This window comes from Gigantopelta aegis, chromosome 8, assembly GCF_016097555.1.
Source record: "Gigantopelta aegis isolate Gae_Host chromosome 8, Gae_host_genome, whole genome shotgun sequence".
Classification (NCBI taxonomy): Eukaryota; Metazoa; Mollusca; class Gastropoda; order Neomphalida; family Peltospiridae; genus Gigantopelta; species Gigantopelta aegis.
Genome location: NC_054706.1, coordinates 65,613,041 through 65,637,241, shown reverse-complemented (window position 1 = coordinate 65,637,241; position 24,201 = coordinate 65,613,041). Strand labels below are relative to the sequence as shown.

General features: G+C 35.4%; 1 protein-coding gene across 1 annotated transcript in view; it reads right to left on the bottom strand.

Annotated features, from left to right (window-relative positions):
- Positions 1-24,201, bottom strand: part of LOC121379069 (leucine-rich repeat-containing protein 45-like) — a 32,576-nt gene that overhangs the window by 6,000 nt on the left and 2,375 nt on the right. The window contains exons 3-14 of the mRNA XM_041507533.1: positions 21,992-22,143; positions 19,525-19,586; positions 18,089-18,159; positions 16,588-16,766; positions 16,123-16,251; positions 12,774-12,886; positions 10,745-10,803; positions 9,712-9,789; positions 7,658-7,793; positions 7,163-7,240; positions 5,131-5,242; positions 2,744-2,814 (exon numbers count right to left, since the gene is read on the bottom strand). Coding sequence (XP_041363467.1) covers positions 2,744-2,814; positions 5,131-5,242; positions 7,163-7,240; positions 7,658-7,793; positions 9,712-9,789; positions 10,745-10,803; positions 12,774-12,886; positions 16,123-16,251; positions 16,588-16,766; positions 18,089-18,159; positions 19,525-19,586; positions 21,992-22,143 — 1,240 coding nt within the window. The remainder of the gene's footprint in view (positions 1-2,743; positions 2,815-5,130; positions 5,243-7,162; positions 7,241-7,657; positions 7,794-9,711; positions 9,790-10,744; positions 10,804-12,773; positions 12,887-16,122; positions 16,252-16,587; positions 16,767-18,088; positions 18,160-19,524; positions 19,587-21,991; positions 22,144-24,201) is intronic.

Sequence of the window (24,201 nt, the reverse complement as noted above, 5' to 3'; positions counted from 1 at the left end):
CGAGTAATCTACAACAATAATAACACAACTGATGAATACTATCATGTAGTGACTTTTCCAGGTCATCAGCCTCTTGTTTGACTTGAGTAATCTACAACAATAATAATACACCTTGTGAACACTATCACGTAGTGACTTTTCCAGTTATGGGCCTCTTGTCTGACTCGAATAATCTACAACAATAATAATACAACTTGTGAACACTATCACGTAGTGACTTTTCCAGGTCATCAGCCTCTTGTTTGACTCGAGTAATCTACAACAATAATAACACAACTGATGAATACTATCATGTAGTGACTTTTCCAGGTCATCAGCCTCTTGTTTGACTCGAGTAATCTACAACAATAATAATACAACTTGTGAACACTATCACGTAGTGACTTTTCCAGGTCATCAGCCTCTTGTTTGACTCGAGTAATCTACAACAATAATAACACAACTGATGAATACTATCATGTAGTGACTTTTCCAGGTCATCAGCCTCTTGTTTGACTCGAGTAATCTACAACAATAATAATACAACTTGTGAACACTATCACGTAGTGACTTTTCCAGGTCATCAGCCTCTTGTTTGACTCGAGTAATCTACAACAATAATAACACAACTGATGAATACTATCATGTAGTGACTTTTCCAGGTCATCAGCCTCTTGTTTGACTCGAGTAATCTACAACAATAATAACACAACTGATGAATACTATCATGTAGTGACTTTTCCAGGTCATCAGCCTCTTGTTTGACTCGAGTAATCTACAACAATAATAAGACAACTTGTGAACACTATCATGTAGTGACCTTTCCAGGTCATCAGCCTCTTGTTTGACTCGAGTAATCTACAACAATAATAACACAACTGATGAATACTATCATGTAGTGACTTTTCCAGGTCATCAGCCTCTTGTTTGACTTGAGTAATCTACAACAATAATAATACACCTTGTGAACACTATCACGTAGTGACTTTTCCAGTTATGGGCCTCTTGTCTGACTCGAATAATCTACAACAATAATAATACAACTTGTGAACACTATCACGTAGTGACCTTTCCAGGTCATCAGCCTCTTGTTTGACTTGAGTAATCTACAACAATAATAATACAACTTGTGAACACTATCACGTAGTGACCTTTCCAGGTCATCAGCCTCTTGTTTGACTTGAGTAATCTACAACAATAATAACACAACTGATGAATACTATCATGTAGTGACTTTTCCAGGTCATCAGCCTCTTGTTTGACTTGAGTAATCTACAACAATAATAATACAACTTGTGAACACTATCACATGGTGACTTTTCCAGTTATGGGCCTCTTGTCTGACTCGAATAATCTACAACAATAATAATACAACTGATGAACACTATCACGTAGTAACTTTTCTAGGTCATCAGCCTCTTGTTTGACTTGAGTAATCTACAACAATAATAACAACTTTTAAATACGATCAAATAACACCTTTACCAGAGCCCGTTTATAAACCTTTTAGAGTCCAGACTCAGTCTTTAATGACATCACACACATACAATTTGTATGGCATTGCCATGGCGTTCACATCTTATAGACTCTAAAAGTCTTATAAGCACCAGATAAGGTCATCAGACTCTTGCTTGATTCAAGTAATCTACAACAATAATAACAACTTGTGAATACTATCACGTAGTGACTTTTCCAGGTCATGAGCCTCTTGTTTCATTTGAACAATATATACCACTAATAACAACATTGAAGTGACCGACTTTAGTTCCTTATATGTAAAATAGTATTTTATAAATTAATTGATAAACCTAAAATACAACATGCATTCTGAAAGTACTGCAAAAGCAATACATGTCTTCTACCACACCCAACACATTTTCTTATCTCAAAAGCCCAAGGGCCATAACTCTGTCAAAAATGGGCAAAAATCCCCATAAAAGTCAAACTTGATATGTAAAGCTGTATCCTAATCAGACGAAAGTGATTATTTTAGAAATCATTGATTTGAATCGGCATATCCTAACCGGATGCGTGCAGTCAGGATACGCCGATTGAAATCAATGATTTCTAAAATAATCGCTTGCTTCCAGTTAGGATACAGCTTTACTTTACACGATAAAGTTGAACAGAAAATTTCAATATCTAGAAACATTGCGACGAAAAACTATATGTGGGACAGACTGAAGACAAAACCTATAGTTTTCTCCAGCTGGATCAGTAGGGGACTACCAGCAGAAAGATTCATTTAAAAATACTCAAGAGAACGAGAAATATGCATTCAGAAAGAACAATATAAAGGCACACCATGATTAGCATCATAGCAAGCTGGTTGTGAATTGTTCATCTGAACTGCCAAGGGGCAGGACATAGCCCAGTGGTAAAGAGCTTGCTTGATGTGCAATTGGTCTAAGATCGATCCCCATCGGTGGGCCCACTGAGCTATTTCTCATTCCAGCTAGTGGCACCACAATTGGTATATTAAAGGCTGTGGTATGTGTTATCCTGTTTGTGGGATGGTACATATAAAAGATCCCTTTCTACCAATGGAAAAATGTAGCAGATTTCCTCTCTAAGACTAATGTTAAAATGAAATGTGCTCTAATGGTGTCGTTAACAAAACAAACTTTTTTCTTCTGAATTGCCAAGTCAGCTAGCATTGTTCACAAGACATTCATCTAAATCGAAACCACTAGATTCAAAATTATACCAACTGGCAGTTGCCAATGCCTTTCAGTAAGCGGAGAGATTTACTAAAAACAAACACCTCTTTTTGTTTATACTGTTCAACATCACGAATGGCTTCCTTCTGTCGTATTTTTTCCTGCTGAATTCGTTCTGAAAAAAAAGAGAAAAAGTAAAAACATCAATCTAATTTCACCATGTTTAAAGTTCTTTAACAAACTAGTACTGATACAATAGAAATATTTTATGGTTAATGTTTTTGCTTTTGGGGTTTTTACAAATTGTTTTATGTTAAGAAATATTTTTTTCTGAGAAAAAACATATAAACACTGCATTCATTCATATCCAGTAAATAAATAAATAAATATATATATATATATATATATATATATATATATACACACACACACACACACACATTACATACATACATACATGCATGCATGCATACATGCATACATACATTACATACATTACATACATTACATTACATACATTACATTACATACATTACATATATTAAAACCCTACAAAATACACCATACATTAAAACTTTGCCATATATATGAAAATAATCATGCTATATAATTCTTATCTGTCCTGGAAGGAGCAGGCTTTATCTGCCATGTTTATGCCACATGAACGTATAGTGACAAAATCTAAAAATTTACCACATATGGGACAAAAGTTGTTTACTTTTCTTATGTAATTTTGGCCAGTGGCCTTAATACTGAATAAAGCTTGTCTTGTCTTAACAATTACCAATGTTTTAACACATAACAGTGCTCAAACTTAACAATTACCAGTTACAATTACCAATGTTTTAACACATAACAGCGCTCAAACTTAACAATTACCAGTTACAATTACCAATGTTTTAACACATAACAGCGCTCAAACTTAACAATTACCAGTTACAATTACCAAATGTTTTAACACATAACAGCGCTCAAACTTAACAATTACTAGTTACAATTACCAAATGTTTCAACACATAACAGCGCTCAAACTTAACAATTACCAGTTACAATTACCAAATGTTTAACACGTAACAGCGCTCAAACTTAAGAATTTGTTTCCCATGGCAATTTTAACAAGAGTACCGGTGAGGTACATGATACGCCCGTCAGTAGTTTGATTGAAAACCATAAATATTAATGAATATGTTACAGGTATGACTCAATACTAGTTATATGAAATTTTTGCAATGGGATGGATGAACAGTTTGTTTTGGACCAACTACTGATGATACTGTATCCAATGGAGAAGGTGCTGAATTTATTGTTCTTTATTAGAAAGGGAAATTTTGTTTAGCATGGATACTCTGGTGACACATTTATATTGGCAGAGAAACAGTTTATGTATGTAATATTAACAAAACAGTGAACTAGTAATTGTATGTGCCACACCAGCATTCCAAGTTGCTCCTACATGTGAGGTTTGATGGTCCCATATGCATCTGTATGCAAGATATGATCTGGACAAGGATTTACTATTATGTGCTGTAAACCGTGAAAAGTAGGTCACAGTGACCTAGTAACAGTATGCGACACACCTCCATCCCAAGTTGTTCCTATCTGTGAGGTTTGATGGTCTTATATGCAAGATATGATCCGGACAAGGATTTACTGTTATGTGCAGTAGACAGTGAAAAGTAGGTCACAGTGACCTAGTAATACTATGCGACACACCGCCATCCCAAGATATTCCTACATGTGAGGTTTGATGGTCCTGTATGAATCTGTATGCAAGATATGGTGTGGACAAGGATTTACTGTTATGTGTAGCAGACCGTGAAAAGTATATCACAGTGACCTAGTAATAGTGTGAGACACAACAGTATCACAAGTTCTTCCTACATGTGAGATCTGATGATCCTGTATATATCTGTATGCAAGATATGGTCCGGACAAGAAAAAGTTAACAGACGGATGAACGAATGGACGGAAGGACGGACGGACAATGCCATACCATAATATGACCCATCATAGATGGGCGTATAAAAATTATTGCCATGAGTAAAATGGCCCACCGATGACAATTTTGAGCCTACCTATGGCAATGTTTTCAAACATGACTTTTGCAGCAACTAAACATGACTGAAAGGTAATTTTGCTGTATGTAGACATATTTCAAACGTGCAGATGTTAAATATTGGTAGATAATGTACACCAGGTGTATACATTTTGTCATTATTGAGGAGCTTTACCGATGGCACAAAAGTGCTGTCGGTGATGCTCTCTACCTATGGCAATTTATATCTCAATGATGGCAATTGCCGTCAGTGTCGTCATTAAGTTCAAGCCCTGCATAAGACACTGCATTTTCCATGCAGAGTTTTTAGAATCTGGGAAACCAATACAACTGAATGAGATTGAAAATAAAAAATATTAAAGTGCATTAAAATATGATCCAGCTGCCTTGAAAATGTGTCTAAAACAATGGTTGCTTTGTCTAATCAAACCATACCATCAAACTGAGAAGACTTCAGTTTCAACTCAGCCTGGAGGTGAGTTATCTGCTCTTTGAGTTCATAAATCTGTTCCTGCTGGTTCTTGCACTTCCTGTCCAGATCTTCACTCTACAAAAACAGAAAATATTATACAGCATGCATCACGTATTCTTGGTTCATAACTACAATCCACCCAATAGCTGTTGTGTATGTTTTTACTTGGGGTGTACATTCAAGCAATAAAAATTATGACTTTTGTCCAATACCTTAAAATTATGACTTTTATCCAAAACCTTTGCCTCCCAAATAGGCAACAACTTGTAAACTGACATAATTTGGCCACAGTGTTTGACATGAATCATCTCAATATACCTCTGTTAAAACCATGTTTTAGGTTTACTAATAAAACTACAGTCATGAGACAAACATATTATGCTGTGCTCATTAGAAGTCGTGAATATAGCATTTCCTAATTCACAAGTTGTGGAGTTTGACAAAATGACCCAAATGGGGTAGGATTTTCTGTCTCAATCTTCACAACTCGTGAAAAAATCAGTCATGCAATTACGAGTTGGGGGTGTTTGAGATTGGAGTGACAGTGTAGATTGTCTATAAATCGCCTGAACATTCTTCACTTGGTAAAGCTGTGTTCACAATTTGGAACTTGTGAATACACAATATTCATGAGCACCAAATGAATGTACCATTAATATAAAAATAATGCTACTCCACTGAACTTTTTGTGGTGAAAATTCTAAAAAAATATTTACTTTATTGTATATTAAGACAAACAAAAAACCCCAGTAGGATGTACATATTTTTTATGAAAGTGGTCTCAATAACCCAGGGCTCGAAACAGCCAGATCGCCAAATGCGACCAATGTTCGGTTTGGGTGACTTAAATATTAAAAAAATAATGGCAGTAGTCGCCCAAATAATATTATGTGGGAGATCTTCTTTAGAGCTATAACATCTGAGCCACTATTAATATTTATATTCCACATTAAAATCATGCTCGCAGTTAACTTGCCAACATCCATTACTATTTTTTGGGCCACCATATTTTTTGGCAAGTTTCGAGCCCTGATAACCCATTAATCCCATTGTGAATGTCAGTATGATAAAAGTCACATTTTTATTAGTTCCCAAATAAAGATCATATAGTACATCTCTCAGGTATCTAAGGTACACTGTTAGATACATGCATATTTCCATTCCTAAACTGGTTAAGATAAAATTCAACCTATATTTCATGCCAGTTTCAGTGAATTGATTCAAGAGATACATGGTGATCTTGTAGGGATCTATTTATCTATCCCTCCAAGCTGTGTTATTTTGATGCCTGCTACCACAGGTCCTAACAGCCATTAATACTATACATTATTCTCCTGTGATACTTTTGGATAAAGCTTGTCCAAAGTTCTACCTCATGTTGTTATGACTTTTAAGATAATGTACACCTTAACTGCAGATGAACAAACGTAAACAAGCATTTTGAGAGTATTGCCAAAGCAATTTATGGCCCAAACTATTTTCTTATCTCCTTAGTTCAAGGGCCATAATTATGTCAAAAATGGGTGTCTTACCATGAAAATCAAACTGTACATACAAAAAACCATACAGTCTGGAAAACTAATGTGGGATAGATGGACAGACAGACAGACAGAAGGACAGAAAAAGTTTGTTTTGTTTAACGACACCACTAGAGCACATAGATTTATGAATCATCGGCTATTTGGTAATTTTGAGATATAGTCTTAGAGAGGAAACCAGCAAATTTTTTCCATTAGTAGCAAGGGATCTTTTATATGCACCATCTCAAAGACAGGGTAGCACATACCACGGCCTTTGATATACCAGTCGTGGTGCACTGGCAAGAACGAGAAATAGCCCAATGGGCCCACCAACGGGGATCGATCCCAAACCGACCGCAAATTAAGCGAGCACTTTACCACTGGGCTACATCCCGCCCCTTACAGAAGGACAGGGACGAAACCTACAGTCCCCTCTGGTAAGGGATTAATAAAAGTAACAATAGTAAAGATTTACCTTAATCTCTAACTGTATGTTCTTGTCGTTGCTCTCGGACAGTTCTCTCAATAATTTCATCTCCTCAGTTGCTCTATCCTGAAAAAGAGATGCATGCAACTTTTAGTGCATATTCATAAAATAAGCCTGACTTTAGATTTGAGTGTTATCTATTTTACTGAAAATGTACACTAAAATTTTTATAATTTATAAATGTGACCTCATTATTAACACCCAGAAACACCATGGCTTTTAACTGTGTAAAAAAGCACAATACCTTAAGTTTACTTTTTAATGTACCAAAAATGACAGATGATAAGTGCATAAACTGACATTTTTTATATTTTTTTTTAGCAAAGTTAATATTTTGTTACAAAATATCTTCTAAAAAATTTGGATAAAGTTTTTATCTTATGCTACATTAAAAAAAAAAAGTCTTTACCTTTTTGTTGTTCTATTTTTAGACAAATTAATACTGTATACATGACACTGTATTTGTTGTTTAGAAAACAGTACCTCCTTCTCCCGTCTCATTTCATTTAGATGTGCAACAGCCATGTCAGACATTTCCTGTTTCAAACGAGCAATCACAGAGTCCTGGTCGTGCAGTTTCTGTTCTGCTAATACCAGTTCTGATTCAGTCATAGACAATCTGTAACAGAACAACTCTTAATGATTCATATAGACAATCTGTAACAGAACAACTCTTAATGATTCATATAGACAATATGTAACAGAACAACTCTTAATGATCCATATAGACAATCTGTAACAGAACAAATCTTAATGATTCAAATAGACAATCTGTAACAGAACAAATCTTAATGATTCATATAGACAATTGGTAACAGAACCAATCTTAATGATTCATATAGACAATCTGTAACAGAACTCTTAATGACTCCTATAGACAATTGGTAACAGAACAACTTTTGATTCATATAGACAATCGGTAACAGAACTAATGTTAATGATTCATATAGACAATCGGTAACAGAACAACTCTTAATGATTCATATAGACAATCGGTAACAGAACATCTCTTAATGATTCATATAGACAATCGGTAACAGAACAACTCTTAATGATTCATATAGACAATCGGTAACAGAACATCTCTTAATGATTCATATAGACAATCGGTAACAGAACAACTCTTAATGATTCATATAGACAATCGGTAACAGAACATCTCTTAATGATTCATATAGACAACGATCAGTAACAGAACATCTCTTAATGATTTATATAGACAATCGGTAACAGAACTAATGTTAATGATTCATATAGACAATCTGTAAAAGAACAACTCTTAGTGATTCATATAAACAATCTGTAAAAGAACTATTAATGATTCATATAAACAATCGGTAACAGAACAAATCTTAATCATCCATATAGACAATCGGTAACAGAACAACTCTTAATCATTCATATAGACAATGTGTAACAGAACTATTAATGATTCATATAAACAATCGGTAACAGAACAAATCTTAATCATCCATATAGACAATCTGTAACAGAACAAGTCTTAATGATTCATAAAACAGTTAAACTAAAATAACATACTTTAATCTTCTGACTGATGACACAGCTGTACTAAAGACCACACGACTAATTTCAATTTCAATGTTGAACATGTGTACTCTAAGAATTTGCATTATTATCAATGGACAATATTTTAGATAACCAAAAATTGGTTCACATGTGTTTTACCTAGGGAACTGAATGTTCAGTTAAGTGAAAAATGTTTTTATAACAAATAGATTATCAATTTCTCTGATATTTAAATAAGGAAAATTAGTAATAAAAACCGCCATATTTTTATTAAAAATATGTACTGTGACAGTTTTGACAACATTATTATATAGTATGAAAGCACTGAAATAAATGCTGACAATTGTAACCTATAACAACTGTTTTTGTGCTATATTAAATAATTGACTGCTCTGGCCTGGTGCTTATAAGACCGGCCTCGGATGGCATCGTGGTTAGGCCATCAGTCTACAGGCTGGTAGGTACTGGGTTCGGATTCCTGTTGAGGCATGGGATTTTTAATCCAGATACCGATTCCAAACCCTGAGCGAGTGCTCCGCAAGGCTCAATAGATAGGTGTAAACCACTTGCACCAACCAGTGATCCATAACTGTTTCAACAAAGGCCATGGTTTGTACTATCCTGCCTGTGGGAAGCACAAATAAAAGATCCCTTGCTGCCTGTCGTAAAAGAGTAACAGCGACAGTGGGTTTCCTCTAAAAAACAGTGTCAGAATGACCATATGTTTGACGTCCAATAGCCGATAATAAGATAAAAAATCAATGTGCTCTAGTGGCGTCATTAAATAAAACAAACTTCTTTTTTTGTGCTTATAAAACTTTTAGAGTCTAGACTCGAGACTCTAATAAAGTCTGAGACACTAATATCATGAAAATGCCATACAAATTGTATGTGTGTGACGTCATTAGAGATTGAGTCTGGACTGTAAAAGTTTTATAATCACGGGTCCTGATCTCATAGGTAAATAAATAACAGACCGACTAATTGGGTCTCATAAGAAGATAACTAACTTAGATGCCAATGAATTAAAGGCGCTCTTCCTGTCTTCCAAAGCTTCTTGTAGGTGTGATACTTTTTGAGTGGAAGATCTAAAAAAAAAAAAAAAAAAAAAAATTAACTTTCAAAATAATACACAAAATCATTATTTTTCTTTCAATACAATGTTTGATGACTAACATGTACTATTTTATCAGGCTACTCTTTCTGAATATCTTTTATGTAGGATCTCATTGGAAAAACAATGAACTGACATAAACTGATAATGAGACTGGGACGCAGCAGCCACTTAAATATCCAGAATAAATATGATTTAAAACTGTCTGGGACATAGCCCAGTGGTACAGCGCTTGCTTGATACAGAGTCGGTGTGGGATTGATCCCTGTCAGTGGGCCCATTGGGCTATTTCTCGTTCCAGCCAGTGCACCACGACTGGTATATCAAAGACCATGGTATGTACTAACCCTGTCTGTGGGATGGTGCATATAAAAGTTCCCTTGCTGCTAATCGAAAAGAGCAGCCCATGAAGTGGCGACAGCGGGTTTCCTCTCTCAATATCTGTGTGGTCCTTAACCATATGTCTGACGCTATATAACCGTAAATAAAATGTGTCGAGTGTGTTATTAAACGTAACATTTTTTTTTTTTTTTTTTTTAAACTGTCTCGGAGTACAGCTCAACTGACTTTACAATCCTTGAGAGTAAATGTTGGCTAATTTTGTTTAAATAGCCACCTCTTGAATTTTGTTTTACATTTTTAGAATATTAATTAACCTTGATTGTAATAACCTTACTAACTTGCCTGTCATTCACTTTTCTGACAAAATGTTATTCTGTACAGGGAACATTTTTTGTTTTCCAATTTTGCTTAGTGACAGTTTTAGTCAAATGAAAATTGATCAGCAATTACTGTTTAATGTTTTAAAATTGTGTAGCAATCTCTGAAACTTGCACAGTGAATCTCACTGTGATAAATGAATAAAATGTTCTCTTTTAAATTTTAAATCTGGTGATACTTAAATTTGGCTGCCATGAGTGACCACTTGCCTCTTAGTCTTGCGTAGAAGATCTTCCTGGTTGTCAAGTGTATTCATCAAATCAGACAGCTAGAAAAAACAACAAAACCCCAAACGTTTCAAATCAATATATCTGCCCGAGATTAATACAGAAATAAACACATGGTCAAGATGGAAAACAACTCCCAGTTTATTTATTTGTGTCACTAAAAGTTGAAAATGGGCAGAATTTTTAAAAATAAAATAAAAAGTTACACCCCAAAAATAAAAAGAATTGACTGCTCGACCGAATATTTATATAATTTGGAGCATTTTAGAAGGACAGTCCACAAATAGATCAGAGAAAGAAGAGAGGATCAGACTTTTTAATATTAAAAAAAGAAAGTAATTTCGACATCAAATTTTGAACAAAGATCTAAAAATATAAAGTCCGATCTATATGTCCATGTGAGTGGCCTCATTAAAGCCATTAGGGTGCACAGCTTGTAGAGATGAGATGGGTTGCAACCCCGTCAAGAAAACCTCTAGATTGACAGTCATTAGACATTGAAGATGTAGTACTGTGCTGAAATACAGATCTTGAGAAGCCAGATCCATCTGAACGAGAGAGAGTATCAGACTAGGATATAGTCCAGTTGTCATGGGTTGGTATAGTGGTTCAGATGGGCCCAACTCCAGAGGACACGAGATGGTATCAATATAAAACAAAGTAAAGTCTAGAAAAGAGTAGTAGGGGCCGACCCCACTTCCTATTTCTTTGTCAATAGCAGAATCTACTGAAGGAACTTGTTCCAGTGAACCATCATATCTCATGTGAGTGTTCAAACCACTGAGCCACATCCCTCTCATGTCTAGCAGAAAAAGCAGAACTCGGTACACATGCACATTTATCCCTCTCCCTCATCTAACAGTAAACTAGACCTCAGCACGTGTGCATTTGTCTATCTCACTGATCTAGCAGTAAACTAGACATCAGGACAGGTGGATTTGTCTCTTTCCCTCATCTAACAGTAAACTAGACCTCAGCACGTGTGCATTTGTCTCTCTTCCTGACCTAACAGTAAACTAGATATCAACACGTGCATTTGTCTCTCTTCCTGACCTAACAGTAAACTAGATATCAATACATGTGCATTTGTCTCTCTCCTGATCTAGCAGTAAACTAGACTGCAACATGTGTGCATTTGTCTCTCTCCCTGATCTAGCAGTAAACTAGACATCAACACAGGTGCATTTGTCTCTCTCCCTGATCTAGCAGTAAAGTAGACATCAATACAGGTGGATTTGTCTCTCTCCCTGATCTAGCAGTAAAGTAGACATCAATACAGGTGCATCTGTCCCTCTCCCTGATCTAGCAGTAAACTAGACTGCAACATGCGTGCATTTGTCTCTCCCTGATCTAGTGGTAAACTACACTGCAATACATGTGCATTTGTCTCTCCCTGATATAGTGGTAAACTAGACTGCAACATGTGTGCATTTGTCTCTCCCTGATCTAGTGGTAAACTAGACTGCAACATGTGTGCATTTGTCTCTCCCTGATCTAGTGGTAAACTACACTGCAACATGCGTGCATTTGTCTCTCCCTGATCTAGTGGTAAACTACACTGCAACATGTGTGCATTTGTCTCTCCTGATCTAGTGGTAAACTAGACTGCAATACATGTGCATTTGTCTCCTTATCTAACAGTAAACCAGACCTCAATGCATGTGCATTTGTCTCCTTTAACTAGTAATAAACTAGACGTCAATACATGTGCATTTGTCTCTCTCCCTGATCTAACAGTAAACTAGACCTCAGTACCTGGGTAACTTTGTCATCAACTAGCACTAAGTTAAGACCTCTCAATATCTGCCCATCTAGATCTCATTACCTATGCACCTTTGTCCCTCTCACTTATTTAACAGAATACTGGACTGTATTTGTCCTCCTAGATCTCAATACCTGTGCACCTTTGTCCCTCTCACTTATTTAACAGAATACTGGACCATATCTGTCCTTCTAAACCTGTGCATCCATGTCCCTTTCCCTTATTTAGCAGTAAACTAGGTCACAATACCTGTGCACATTTCTGCACTTCAATCTGTTTGATGTGCTTGGTGAGGGTTTGGGTTCTCTTTGTGTGTTCATTTGTCAACAGCTGCCGGTCAGCATTGTTAGAAATCGCTGTCTCTGAAAGAGTAAGCAACAAGAAAATCAGTTTTTAAATATATACATGTTTACAGTTTGGGACACATATACAGATATACAGAATATTTGCTTTTATTCAGGGATGCATTATTATGGGCATTGGAAGATGCCGGCAACTTGGGGGGCAGTTACAAATAAAGTTTATAATCATCTCTAGTCATATTATAACAAAAGCATTGCTTGGGAAACGGATAAAATCAATAGGTCTACCGACAGCCATCCCTCCTCCCCCCACCCACCCAATACTTCAGTTGGTAGTGTACCTATAGTAGGTATGACAAAGTTTGACGTCACTTTGCGCTGCATATCTGCCACCAGCTTAAATGACTCACTTTTCAACACAAATACTACAGCTTCCCAATAAAATACAGTGATATTAAATACATGTACATACACAGCGTTTTATCGTCTTTCCAACTGATATAATTATTTAATTTGTAATTCGGTTAAAACTGCACCAATAACAATTTTCAAGAGAGGTCTGTCAATCTCCCGTAAAAAGTCTAGTCGCGTAAATTTTTACAGCTGAGATAATTTGTCTTAACGCGGCGTCTGACGTCAATGGCTTCATTTAGAAGTGTTTGAGGTATTAAGACGTGGCTCATTATAGAGAAAGGTCGATTTTGTCACTGATAACGAAATGTGATATTTTAAATGTTTTGAAAACCTGAACTCAATATTTGAATATATTTCCTTCATCGAGTTCACATATTCAATTGAAATCATATTTCTATGTTTTCATTGAATTTTCAAGTCCTTTCACCCTAGCGCATGCGCACCTTTGTCCCTCTCACTCCCATATTTCAACAGAATGTTACTTGACTGCCTAAGTTGCTGAAAATCGTGACCATCCTAGAGGTGAATCTAGCCCAAATCATTATGACTATACCTGTGGTTGTTTCACCTTCCTGTTTTTTAAAGCTGCCCTCTCGCCGTACTTATTTAAAGCACAGAATACTGGACAGTAACACCATTTTAATAGTTACCATATTATATCTCAGCACACAGTCCTTGCTAAACCTGGGCATCCATCCCAACACCCTTTGCTAGCCACAGTCTAGACCTTCCCTTATTTAGCAGTCAAATTAATTTTAATGTACTATTGTATTATACAAAATTGCAAATTTTGCTGTAATAACAGCAAAAATCATTTATCCTAAAAACATCGACCTAGTAACTGTAAAAATATTTGTATAAACATGTTTATGTGGTCTTGCATGGATAGGGCTAGATGGTGAAGACATTGTTGTACACGTTGTAAGCATAACTGGCGGGCAAATCAAAACATAAATAAAACAAAAACAAACAAAGAGGTTCTCAAAAAACAAACAAACAAACAAACAACAACAACAAAACAAACCCAACCCCAGTAACAACACCAACCCCACCCCAAAATAAAATACAAAATACCCCTCCCCCTTCGGCAAACACACACACACGCCCCCCCCCAAAAAAAAGAAAAGAACAAAAAGAAGAACAAAAACAAACATAACCCAGACGAACACGCACATTTTCTATCTATATTTACAGTGGCATGCAATAATCACATTGTATTATTATTATTATTTAATTAATCATTTTAAAAAAATCAGCATTTTATGTTTCTATATTTTTATTGTTACTCAGCTTAAATCAAGACCTACCAAACAACCACCCCCCAAAAAAGAAGACACGTCAACCCCCCCACAACATCAAAATATTTTCACTATCATTAATCACATTTGTATTATCATTTAAAAAAACAAACATTTCAGCCTTTTATATTTTTTTCCAAATGTATTGTTTGTTACTCAGCTTAAATCAAGAACTCCCCCACCAAAAACCCTACCGCCACCATCACCCCCACAAAGACCCGTCACCCCCTCCTCCCACCACCAACTTTATTTTTCTTCAAATATTTTTATCATTAAACAGACTGTTTTACCCTATTGTATTACAATGGACTAGTCCCTGTCATTATTAGTCACGGCTCATTCAAACGCATTGCACTGCCTTTAATGAACATTGTTTCACTATTTATGCATACTTTTGAAATGGGGGGTATTGTTACCTGAAGGCTATAAAGTATTATAAAACAACAACATCTCTTTTAGTTTATAACACGTTAGGGTTATGAAACATTTTAACATTATAATTGTATATGTTACCATTTTCCACTGGCTTCAAAAACACTATTACATATTCCAGCATAATATTTAGCGAATTTCAGTTCCATTTTAAAGTGAAATATACACATGGCGATCAGTAGTTGAGTCTAACCGGCAAATTTAAAAAAGCGGGTCAAAATTTGGCAGACATATTTCACAGCACGCCAAACTTCAAAGGGCTATAATTTTCTAACCACTAAATATTTTTCCGTCCGGTTTTCATTTATTTACATCTTTTGGTTCATATTTTTGTTTAAAAAAAAAAACTTGACCACATATTTATTTTTTTATTTTTCGTTGTTCTACCTACCTATAGTTCGAATCTTCTAAGAACAGGTTGACTGATCTGTTACATAATTATAAGATATTAAACAAGCTTCCATTTCATATCATGTTTATTTCACGAGGAACATAAACCTGATACGAAATGGTAGCAAGCTTAATATCCCATTTATTACCCATAATCAATTATAATTTTATATCACAGATCTCGTTTGGTTGATGTTCCTGTAAGGTTGTAGTGTGCCAAATGATGACGTCTTCATACGATGTCGAAGTGTTACGTCCCACTTGATATTCTAGTGGGACGTAACACTTTGATAAGAACCAAGATATTTGTAACCATGTGGGTAATAACTGCATGTTTGACACACCGATAGACTTAACATTTTAGTGGGACTGAACACTTTAATATGAACAAAGCTATTTTTAAACCAATTGGTTAATATAGAGAATAACTAGTTAATGATGTCAGATATCGGCTTTATCCTGTGAAGGTATGAATGGGAAATTCTGCGAGGCTCTGCCTAGTGGAATTTCTCATTCGGCCTTGACTAGTTATTATCTTTATCCTGCAGCCCATAAACATCAAGGGGAAAACCTATTATTTCTGTTATTTCAGCTACATTGTACGATGACCGAGAGGTGAAATAAGTGATTTTGTAATGTAGCTATGCATTTGATGTCAAAAGTCATATTGTGCTACTATACGTATATCACTTTGCTTTATCTGTCATCATAATCTGTCAATAGAAACAGTGGTTGCAGGGTAAAATTGCATATTTGACACACCAATAGACTTGAGCACATCAGACGGGATGTTGTTGCCAGCCAGCTCCAGTCTCGACAGTGTCTTGTTCGTCTTCAACATCTCAATAAGAGCGCGACCACCCAACAGTCCAATGTTATTCCATCGCAAATCTGAAAGTGCATTTTGAATGTAAGTTCAAATAAGTTTTATCTGCTTCATTTGAGAAGCAATGTTTTTAAAGAAAATAGCAACTGTTACTGGAACGTTTTGTTGAGTAACGTGTCGTGATTCACTACTGATTCAGAGATCGCTACACAATTTAAAAATATTAACTAGCCAGTTGATCAGAAATTGATCAGTAACTGTAACTAATCAAAATTTTGAAAATGAAATGTCCTCTGCTGTTCAACAAAATTACTATTAGGTTTGTTTTGTTTTTTCCCCAATGCATGACAAATTTTGTTTGTTAAAGAATAGAAACATATAATTAAATACAAAACAATAACCGAGTGCTTTTAAGTAAGTGTTCCGTTTCAGGTTTGTTGCTAGTTCTGCAGCTTCATCGTGGTTGATCTGGTTGTTTCGGAGGTCTAAAGCCTGGAGATTCCGGTTACAGCCGATAGCATCACAGAAAACAGCAAACGAGTTATCGAGCAACCCAAGAGCATTCCATTCGAGGCATAAACTGAAATAACAAGCCCAAAATCAGACTCAGTAAATCAGACTTAAAATAGTTCGTTTTGTTTAATGACACCACTGGAGCACATTGATTTATTAATCCTCAGCTACTGGATTTGGTAATTTTAACATATAGTATTAGAGAGGAAACCTGCTAAATTTTTTCATTAGTAGCATGGGATCTTTTATATGCACATCCCACATCCAGGATAACACATACCATGGCCCTTGATATACCAGTTGTGGTGCACTGGCTGGAACGAGAAACAACCCGATAGGAATCAATCCTAGACCGACTGCGCATCAAGTGGTGATCACAACTTACAAAATCAATAAATGTCGACATTTTATTTTAAATGTTTAAAGTACCGTAATCAACAATTTTCTATAGATACCAATTAAATTTCATGAATAATTCTATTTAGGTGTGTAAAAAAAACCCACACTAACAATAATATGATGAGATATATAATAAAACTATATTAATAGTCAAGTAATAACTAACCTGATTAACGTATGTGTGTATAAAACAGCAACATGACAATAATGTGATGAGACGTTCTTGGAAAACTTTATTCTAATTTATCCACTAGTTAATATTTGGGGTAGGTGTATAGACAACAGCACTGTGATATTATATTTTATTACATATTTATTACTATCTTACTATAGTAATAAAGAGCATTCTGAACATGCAATAAAAAAATCTTTTATCAAATATATGTGTGATACAAAATCTTGCATGTGTTGTAGCCTACTACGTGTTCACCCAAATGACGTCATGTCCCTAGCCAAGAATGACTTAATGTCCCTAACTAGGAATGATTTTATGTTCCTAGCCAAGAATGACATCATGTCCCTAGCCAGAACACTCAGAGTTCCATCAATTCCATAAAATTCAACCAACTTTCCAGACAAAGTAACTTGCGTTATTTAATATAAGTTTTGTTAATCATACTATAGAAATGTGGTATGTAAAATATACAGAACCACATACTAGTTGTTTTGCCATGTTTTTTTATTGCACTCGTTTATAGTGCACAAGATTTATACCACTTGACAACTACACAGTCTCATAGTATAATATTCTTGCGCACTATAAACAACACAACAAAACAACTAGTATGTGGTTCTATGTATTGTATTGTATTTATTACAGGGTGTCGCATCGGCTCATCATTCTGTAATTTCCATTGTCTGTCATTGGTTGAATAAAAGACGGTCCCTGCAGCCCAAGTTCTGGTTATGTGTAAACACTAGGGCTGACTGCTACAATACAATGATCAGACATTCTTGTACTCTTTTATCAGTGATCCACCGATTACCAACCTGACTAGAGTGTGGTTTTTCTGTAACATCTTTCCAAGTGCTTCAGCTCCTGAACCACGGATGTTATTGCCCTGAAGAAAATGTGCATACTCATCAAAATTAATGAAAAAAGGATTGAGAAGTCGTCCATTCAGAGCATATTCTTGAGAACTGTCATTCTGTTTTGAGTTAATAATCATTGCCTACTGGATGTCAAACGTTTGGTAATCCTGACACAGTCTTCAGAGGAAACCTGCTACATTTTCGGATTAGCCGAGATCAGGCATCGAAATAAGCATTGTGTCTGGTAACCCATTTACAGGTTACCACAAAATATAGTCTGGTAACCTATAGGTTTCCACAACTATATGAAAGTTAGAATTGAATTCCTGTTACTACTACGCGGTCGTTCTGAAATTGTAACGGTGCGTGCGAACATCGATACAAGAAACGAAATCCGAAAGTAAATTTATCTAGTGGGCGCTGCTTAAACGTGGATTGCCAAAATTGCACAAGTGCGCACGAACATTGGTGCAATTTTGTACGAGAAAACAAACGCGGACATAAATTCATTTAGTGGACGCTGCTTAAACGCGGAGTGACTTGCGCGCGAACATCGATGCAATTCCTGACGAGAAAATTTAACGCAGAAGTCCTGAATGCATTGCCTGGTTTACGTTCGGAAACGAAACTACCATTCGTTGAAATTTTTTATCGAGAACGAAACACCGTTCTCGACTTTTCTAACATGTGGTAACCTCCCGGTAACCTGAACGACCGTTCTCGACTTATTTCGATGCCTGCGAAATGGATCTGTTATAAGCATTTTCCCAGACAGGGCAGCACTTATGATCAACCAGTCATAAGAAACTGGTTAGGAAGGGGAAAACACCCCAAAATAGCCACAAGCATTCTGAGAGTACAGCTAAAGCAACATGTCCCCTAGAGGGCCCAACAAAACTCAAAGTTTAAGGGCCATAAGTCTGTGAAAAATGCATACAGGGTTTCTGCCAGAGGGTAAAACAGGTATGGTGCCATACCCAAATTGTTTTGCAGATTTTATTTTTTTAAGTTAACCTTTTGACAAAATTAATTACTGTTGTCATTACTGTATGATTTTCTTAACCCTAACCCTAAACTTAACCCATTTTCTGTATGGGGGAGGCCCCCCATACCCCCTGTTGACTGTGGTTGCATTCAATTACATAGTGCCATACCCAGAAATTTCTTTCTGACAGCAACACTGGCATAGACAGTTACAATGTGAATATTAGAGCAAAGTGTTTTAAAATGTATCTTGATTCACTCCACACTATCGGACAAAACTGGATAAATAACTGATATCTATAGTATACAAATTGTAAGAACATTAGAGCACAATACTTTTAAAATTTATCTTGATTTACCCTACACTATCAGACAAAACCGGATAAGTAACTGATATAGATCTACAATACCTTGAGGTCCAGCTTCTTACAGAATGAGTTTATAGAAAATCCATGACACAGTCCTTTGATTGCTGCAATTGAAAAACATAGATCCACTTATGTAAATTAAACAGTTCCAAGAAAGAAATTCCATTAAATGACACAGAACTTTGATTGCTATAATTGAAAAACATAGATTCACTTATTTAAGTTTAAGTTCCAAGAAAGAAATTCCATTAAATGACACAGACCTTTGATTGCTATAGTTGAAAAACATAGATCCACTTATTTAAATTAAACAGTAACAAGAAAGGAATTTCATTAAAAGACAGCTCAACACATTGGTTAAACAGTGGTTATTTAGTGTCAAACATCAATTGTGATAGGGCATAACATAAAATATTGTTTGTTTCCAGTTAATTGACCAATCCTAATTTTACTCTGCTGAGCAGACCCTAATAAATTTCTTTGAATAATTACCAAGAAACCTTTACGAAACAATTACTTTACTATTATGGTGATCAACTTACTATATAAAATAATTTTCCAAATATTTTTTTTTTCTTCTAAACCTACCTACCCTAAATATTCCCCAACATATAGTATGAAACAAGCAACGTTTTTGTTTGACCTAGTTGTCCTGTAAATATTTCACACATTGTTGCAATAAAGGCTACCCCGACTCTTGCATCATTGCAATCAGGGGGCTAATTCACAAAGATCTCTTGAACTCTTTTAAGCAACACTGCTTCCCTGGGCCCTGTTCCTCGAAAGAATCGTAGCTAAGGTTAATTGTAGTGACTTAAGGTGAGTTTTACAACTGGTACTGTAAACTTTACAGCCGTCCCACACAACAACCTTACGATAGTCGTAGGTGCTTCTTTAATTATATAGTTATCTCTGTAGTTCATGTCAAAGTCATTTGGTCTAGCATGTTTTTCATCAAACGCAGAGTTTCATAAAAGGTATTTAGTATATTAGATCTATTTTTACACAAAAAGTTAGTATCCTTCTTACAAAATGATCAAATTATCATCTGCCTACCATTTGACATCTACATTAGTGACTTACAACTGCCTCGTACCAACTGTAAAATTTCACCGTAATTTACAACGATAGTAAGCTATGGAATGGGCTGGCGATTGTAGAAAAAAACTTAAGGTTACGATGGTAGATATTTACGGCGATAGTAATGCTAAGATCACTTTGCGGAACAGGGCCCAGGGCCTAATTCACAAAGCTCTCTTAGGCTCTGCTAGACAACAAAGTATCCTCTTTGCAAGTATTTTAGCATTGCACTGCGAGATCGCAAAGTTGCGAGAGTTTACTGAATTAGGCCCCTGGTCTTTATCTGTACTTTCCCAAAGACAGGATAGGACATAACAGTCTATGTATATGTATGTATATATGTATGTATGTACGTATATATATATATATATATATATATATATATATATATATGCGCCTACCATTATGTTAAAAATATGTTGTACACCAATTAGTCAAGGCACCCCATTGCTGACATTATCAAGCTGATAGAGATGAGAAATACTAGAACACAAAATAATTACAGTAAAAAAAAAAAAAAAAACTGAAATAATAATAAAAAAATAAAATAATAATAATAATAATAAATTTTAAAAATAATGTCAATACACATGTAGTTGTTAACTGGTCAAAAAGGGGATTTATCCTATACCGGAATACTGATTATACCTGTGAATCCATATGAATGAATAGTAACCCAATGGATCCACAGATAGACACACAAACTGACATGAGAAACAACTGTTCAATACGTTTACCAATCAGTTCACAACTGCCAAAATTTGGATTATTTTGAGACTGCAATTTTGTACACATAATAACAAAAAGTTGGTTTTGTTTAATGACACCACTAGAGCACATTGTGTAATTAATCATCAGCTATTGGAAGTCAAACATTTGTTAATTACGACTCGTTGTTATAAGAGGAAACCTGATATATTTTACTTAAAGGAAGGAAGGAAACGTTTTATTTAATGACGCACTCAACACATTTTATTTATGGTGTCGGATATATGGTTTAGGACAACACAGATATTGAGAAAGGAAACCTGCTGTCGCCACTTCATGGGCTACTCTTTTCGATTAGCAGCAAGGGATCTTTTATATGCATCATCCCACAGATATGATAGTACATACCACAGCCTTTGTTACACCAGTTGTGGAGCACTGGCTGGAACGAGAAATAGCCCAATGGGCCCACCGATGGGTATCAATCCTAGATTGATCGCGCATCAGGCAAGTGCTGAACCACTGAGCTACGCCCTGTACATATTTCTCCTAATGCAGCAAGGGATAATAGTAAATAAATACCCGATAATGATAAAATAAAAATGTTGTTGCAGATTCATTTTGCAACAGTTTTCTGCGCCGGCACTGCTGATTGTTGACGCGAATTTCGAGGGCCGAGTTCATGCAACACTGATCAACAAAATAGTGCAATACAAATTACCGTCTTCATTGAGCATGCAGTCAGCAAACTTTACTTCCAGAAAGGTGCGATCAAGTGACAACACTTTGCCAAGTACAGCACAGGTTTTAGCTGTCAGACTGTTGGCAGACAAATCAAGCACTGTTTTTTCCTTTCCCGATCCACTCGAGAAGCTGAAAAATATCCAACATAATTTCCAACTTATGAATCTTATGGTTATGTACATGTAGCATATGAACTTTTGCAAATTTCACTAGATCTACGTAATTAACATAGCCGTTTCGTTTCTAAAAATATGATTTTCTATATCAGGGAACATTTTGCTCATTATCGCCTTACGATTCGTTACACAAGTTTCAGATATCACTACACAATTTAAAAACATTTAACAGTAGTTGCTAATCAATTTTTAATCCAGACTAGAAATATTGCTAATCAAGATATTGAAAACAAAATGTTCCCTGGATATACATGTACATGTATTTATTAATTTAAATTTATTACCAAAAAGATTAAAGATAAATATAAATAGAAAATAATGTAGGTAAAATTAACTAATTACCAGGAAATGGTTTATTTAACGACGCATTCAACACATTTTATTTATGGTTATATGGTGTCGGACATATGGTTAAGGACCACACAGATATTGAGGGAGGAAACCTGCTGTCGCCACTTCATGGGCTACTCTTTTCAATTAGCAGCAAGGGATCTTTTATATGCACTATCCAACAGACAGGATAGCACATACCACAGCCTTTGAGGTACCACTTGTGGTGCAGTGGCTGGAGTGAGAAATAGCCCAATGGGCCCACTAACGGGGATCGAGTTGATGACAATCATTTTACATGCTTCATGATTAACTGATAATTACAGTTACTAAGTAGCATCAACTTATGTTCCGATCTGGATACAGCAGACAAAAGCAGTTTAATAAATGTTTGAATACCATGATGGTTAATTCACACCTTTGAACCCCAGTGTACGTTCTGGCATGACACAATAAAATATTACAGATCTTCGGGATATTTTCTAGCCACATACATGCCCAGTGTCAGCTGAATTTGGTATGAACTGCAAGTTTGGAGGCTATCACTTTCATGTAGATTAAATTATTGATACTTGGCAATACCACTTATTACAACTAATTACTGTAAGTTGTAACAATAAAGTGATTTTATAATTTTATTGAACTCGTTGAGGTCTTTTATTAATGAAAAAATATGAAAACTTCAACTTCGAGAAAAATACACAAAATATATAGTAAATATGTCATTTGGGACCACAAATATTATTTGAGATAATGTGAGCATTTTTATGTTAAACTTTGAGATATAAATGTTTACATAGACGGACAAATGTTCGGGACCCGCTTCTTCCTTCAAGATAGTGTGACGTTTGAGAAAACAAGAGTTTGACATAGATAGGGTTTAATGTATTATATACATGTATATGAATGGTCCAATATATGTCTGGGGGAAGATACATGTATATCAGACTAAATATGACTATGCTTATTTTAAATTGACATAGCATCAGTGTATTCCACTATTAGATTATGAGTGAAAAACACTGCATGCTACATGTAAACTAAATAATAAACTTTTACATTTTAGCATACTTTAATATCATAAAACATGAGGATTTTTTTTTACTGAAATGCCAAAATGTAGTTGGCAAATACATATTGAAGTTTACACAAAATGTTTTGAAGATTGGTGAATTGTTTGGAGAATCAAAATTGGCATTCAGGCTAGGGCTCCCGACATTCATGACACAGTGACCTAATTTACATGGAAAAAAAGGAAACATATACATTAGCAGGCCTCCCAGCCACTTGTACATATTACAATATAGGAAATATAGGAATTTGCATACCAAAATATAGGAGTTTTATAGGAATTTTAAGGTCAAATATAGGAGTTTCATAGGAAAATGTGTACCTATTATCATGATTATAAGCATTTTACACGGATTTCTAAAGACATGTACATTACTAATGGTATGTTCTTACCTTATGTATGTACACAAGATACCATCTACTACCTCAAAAAATTTATACCAAGGATTGCCAGCAGTCCATGCAGATATCCAGGATACTTTGAAAGTTGGTGCATCTTGTATCAGTAGTATATCCTCCTCACTTCATCAGGTGAGCAGGATCTTGATTGGCACTTGATACAGATCTCCCACATTCAAAGCATCTTCTGAATTTCTGACAGGCTGGCTGC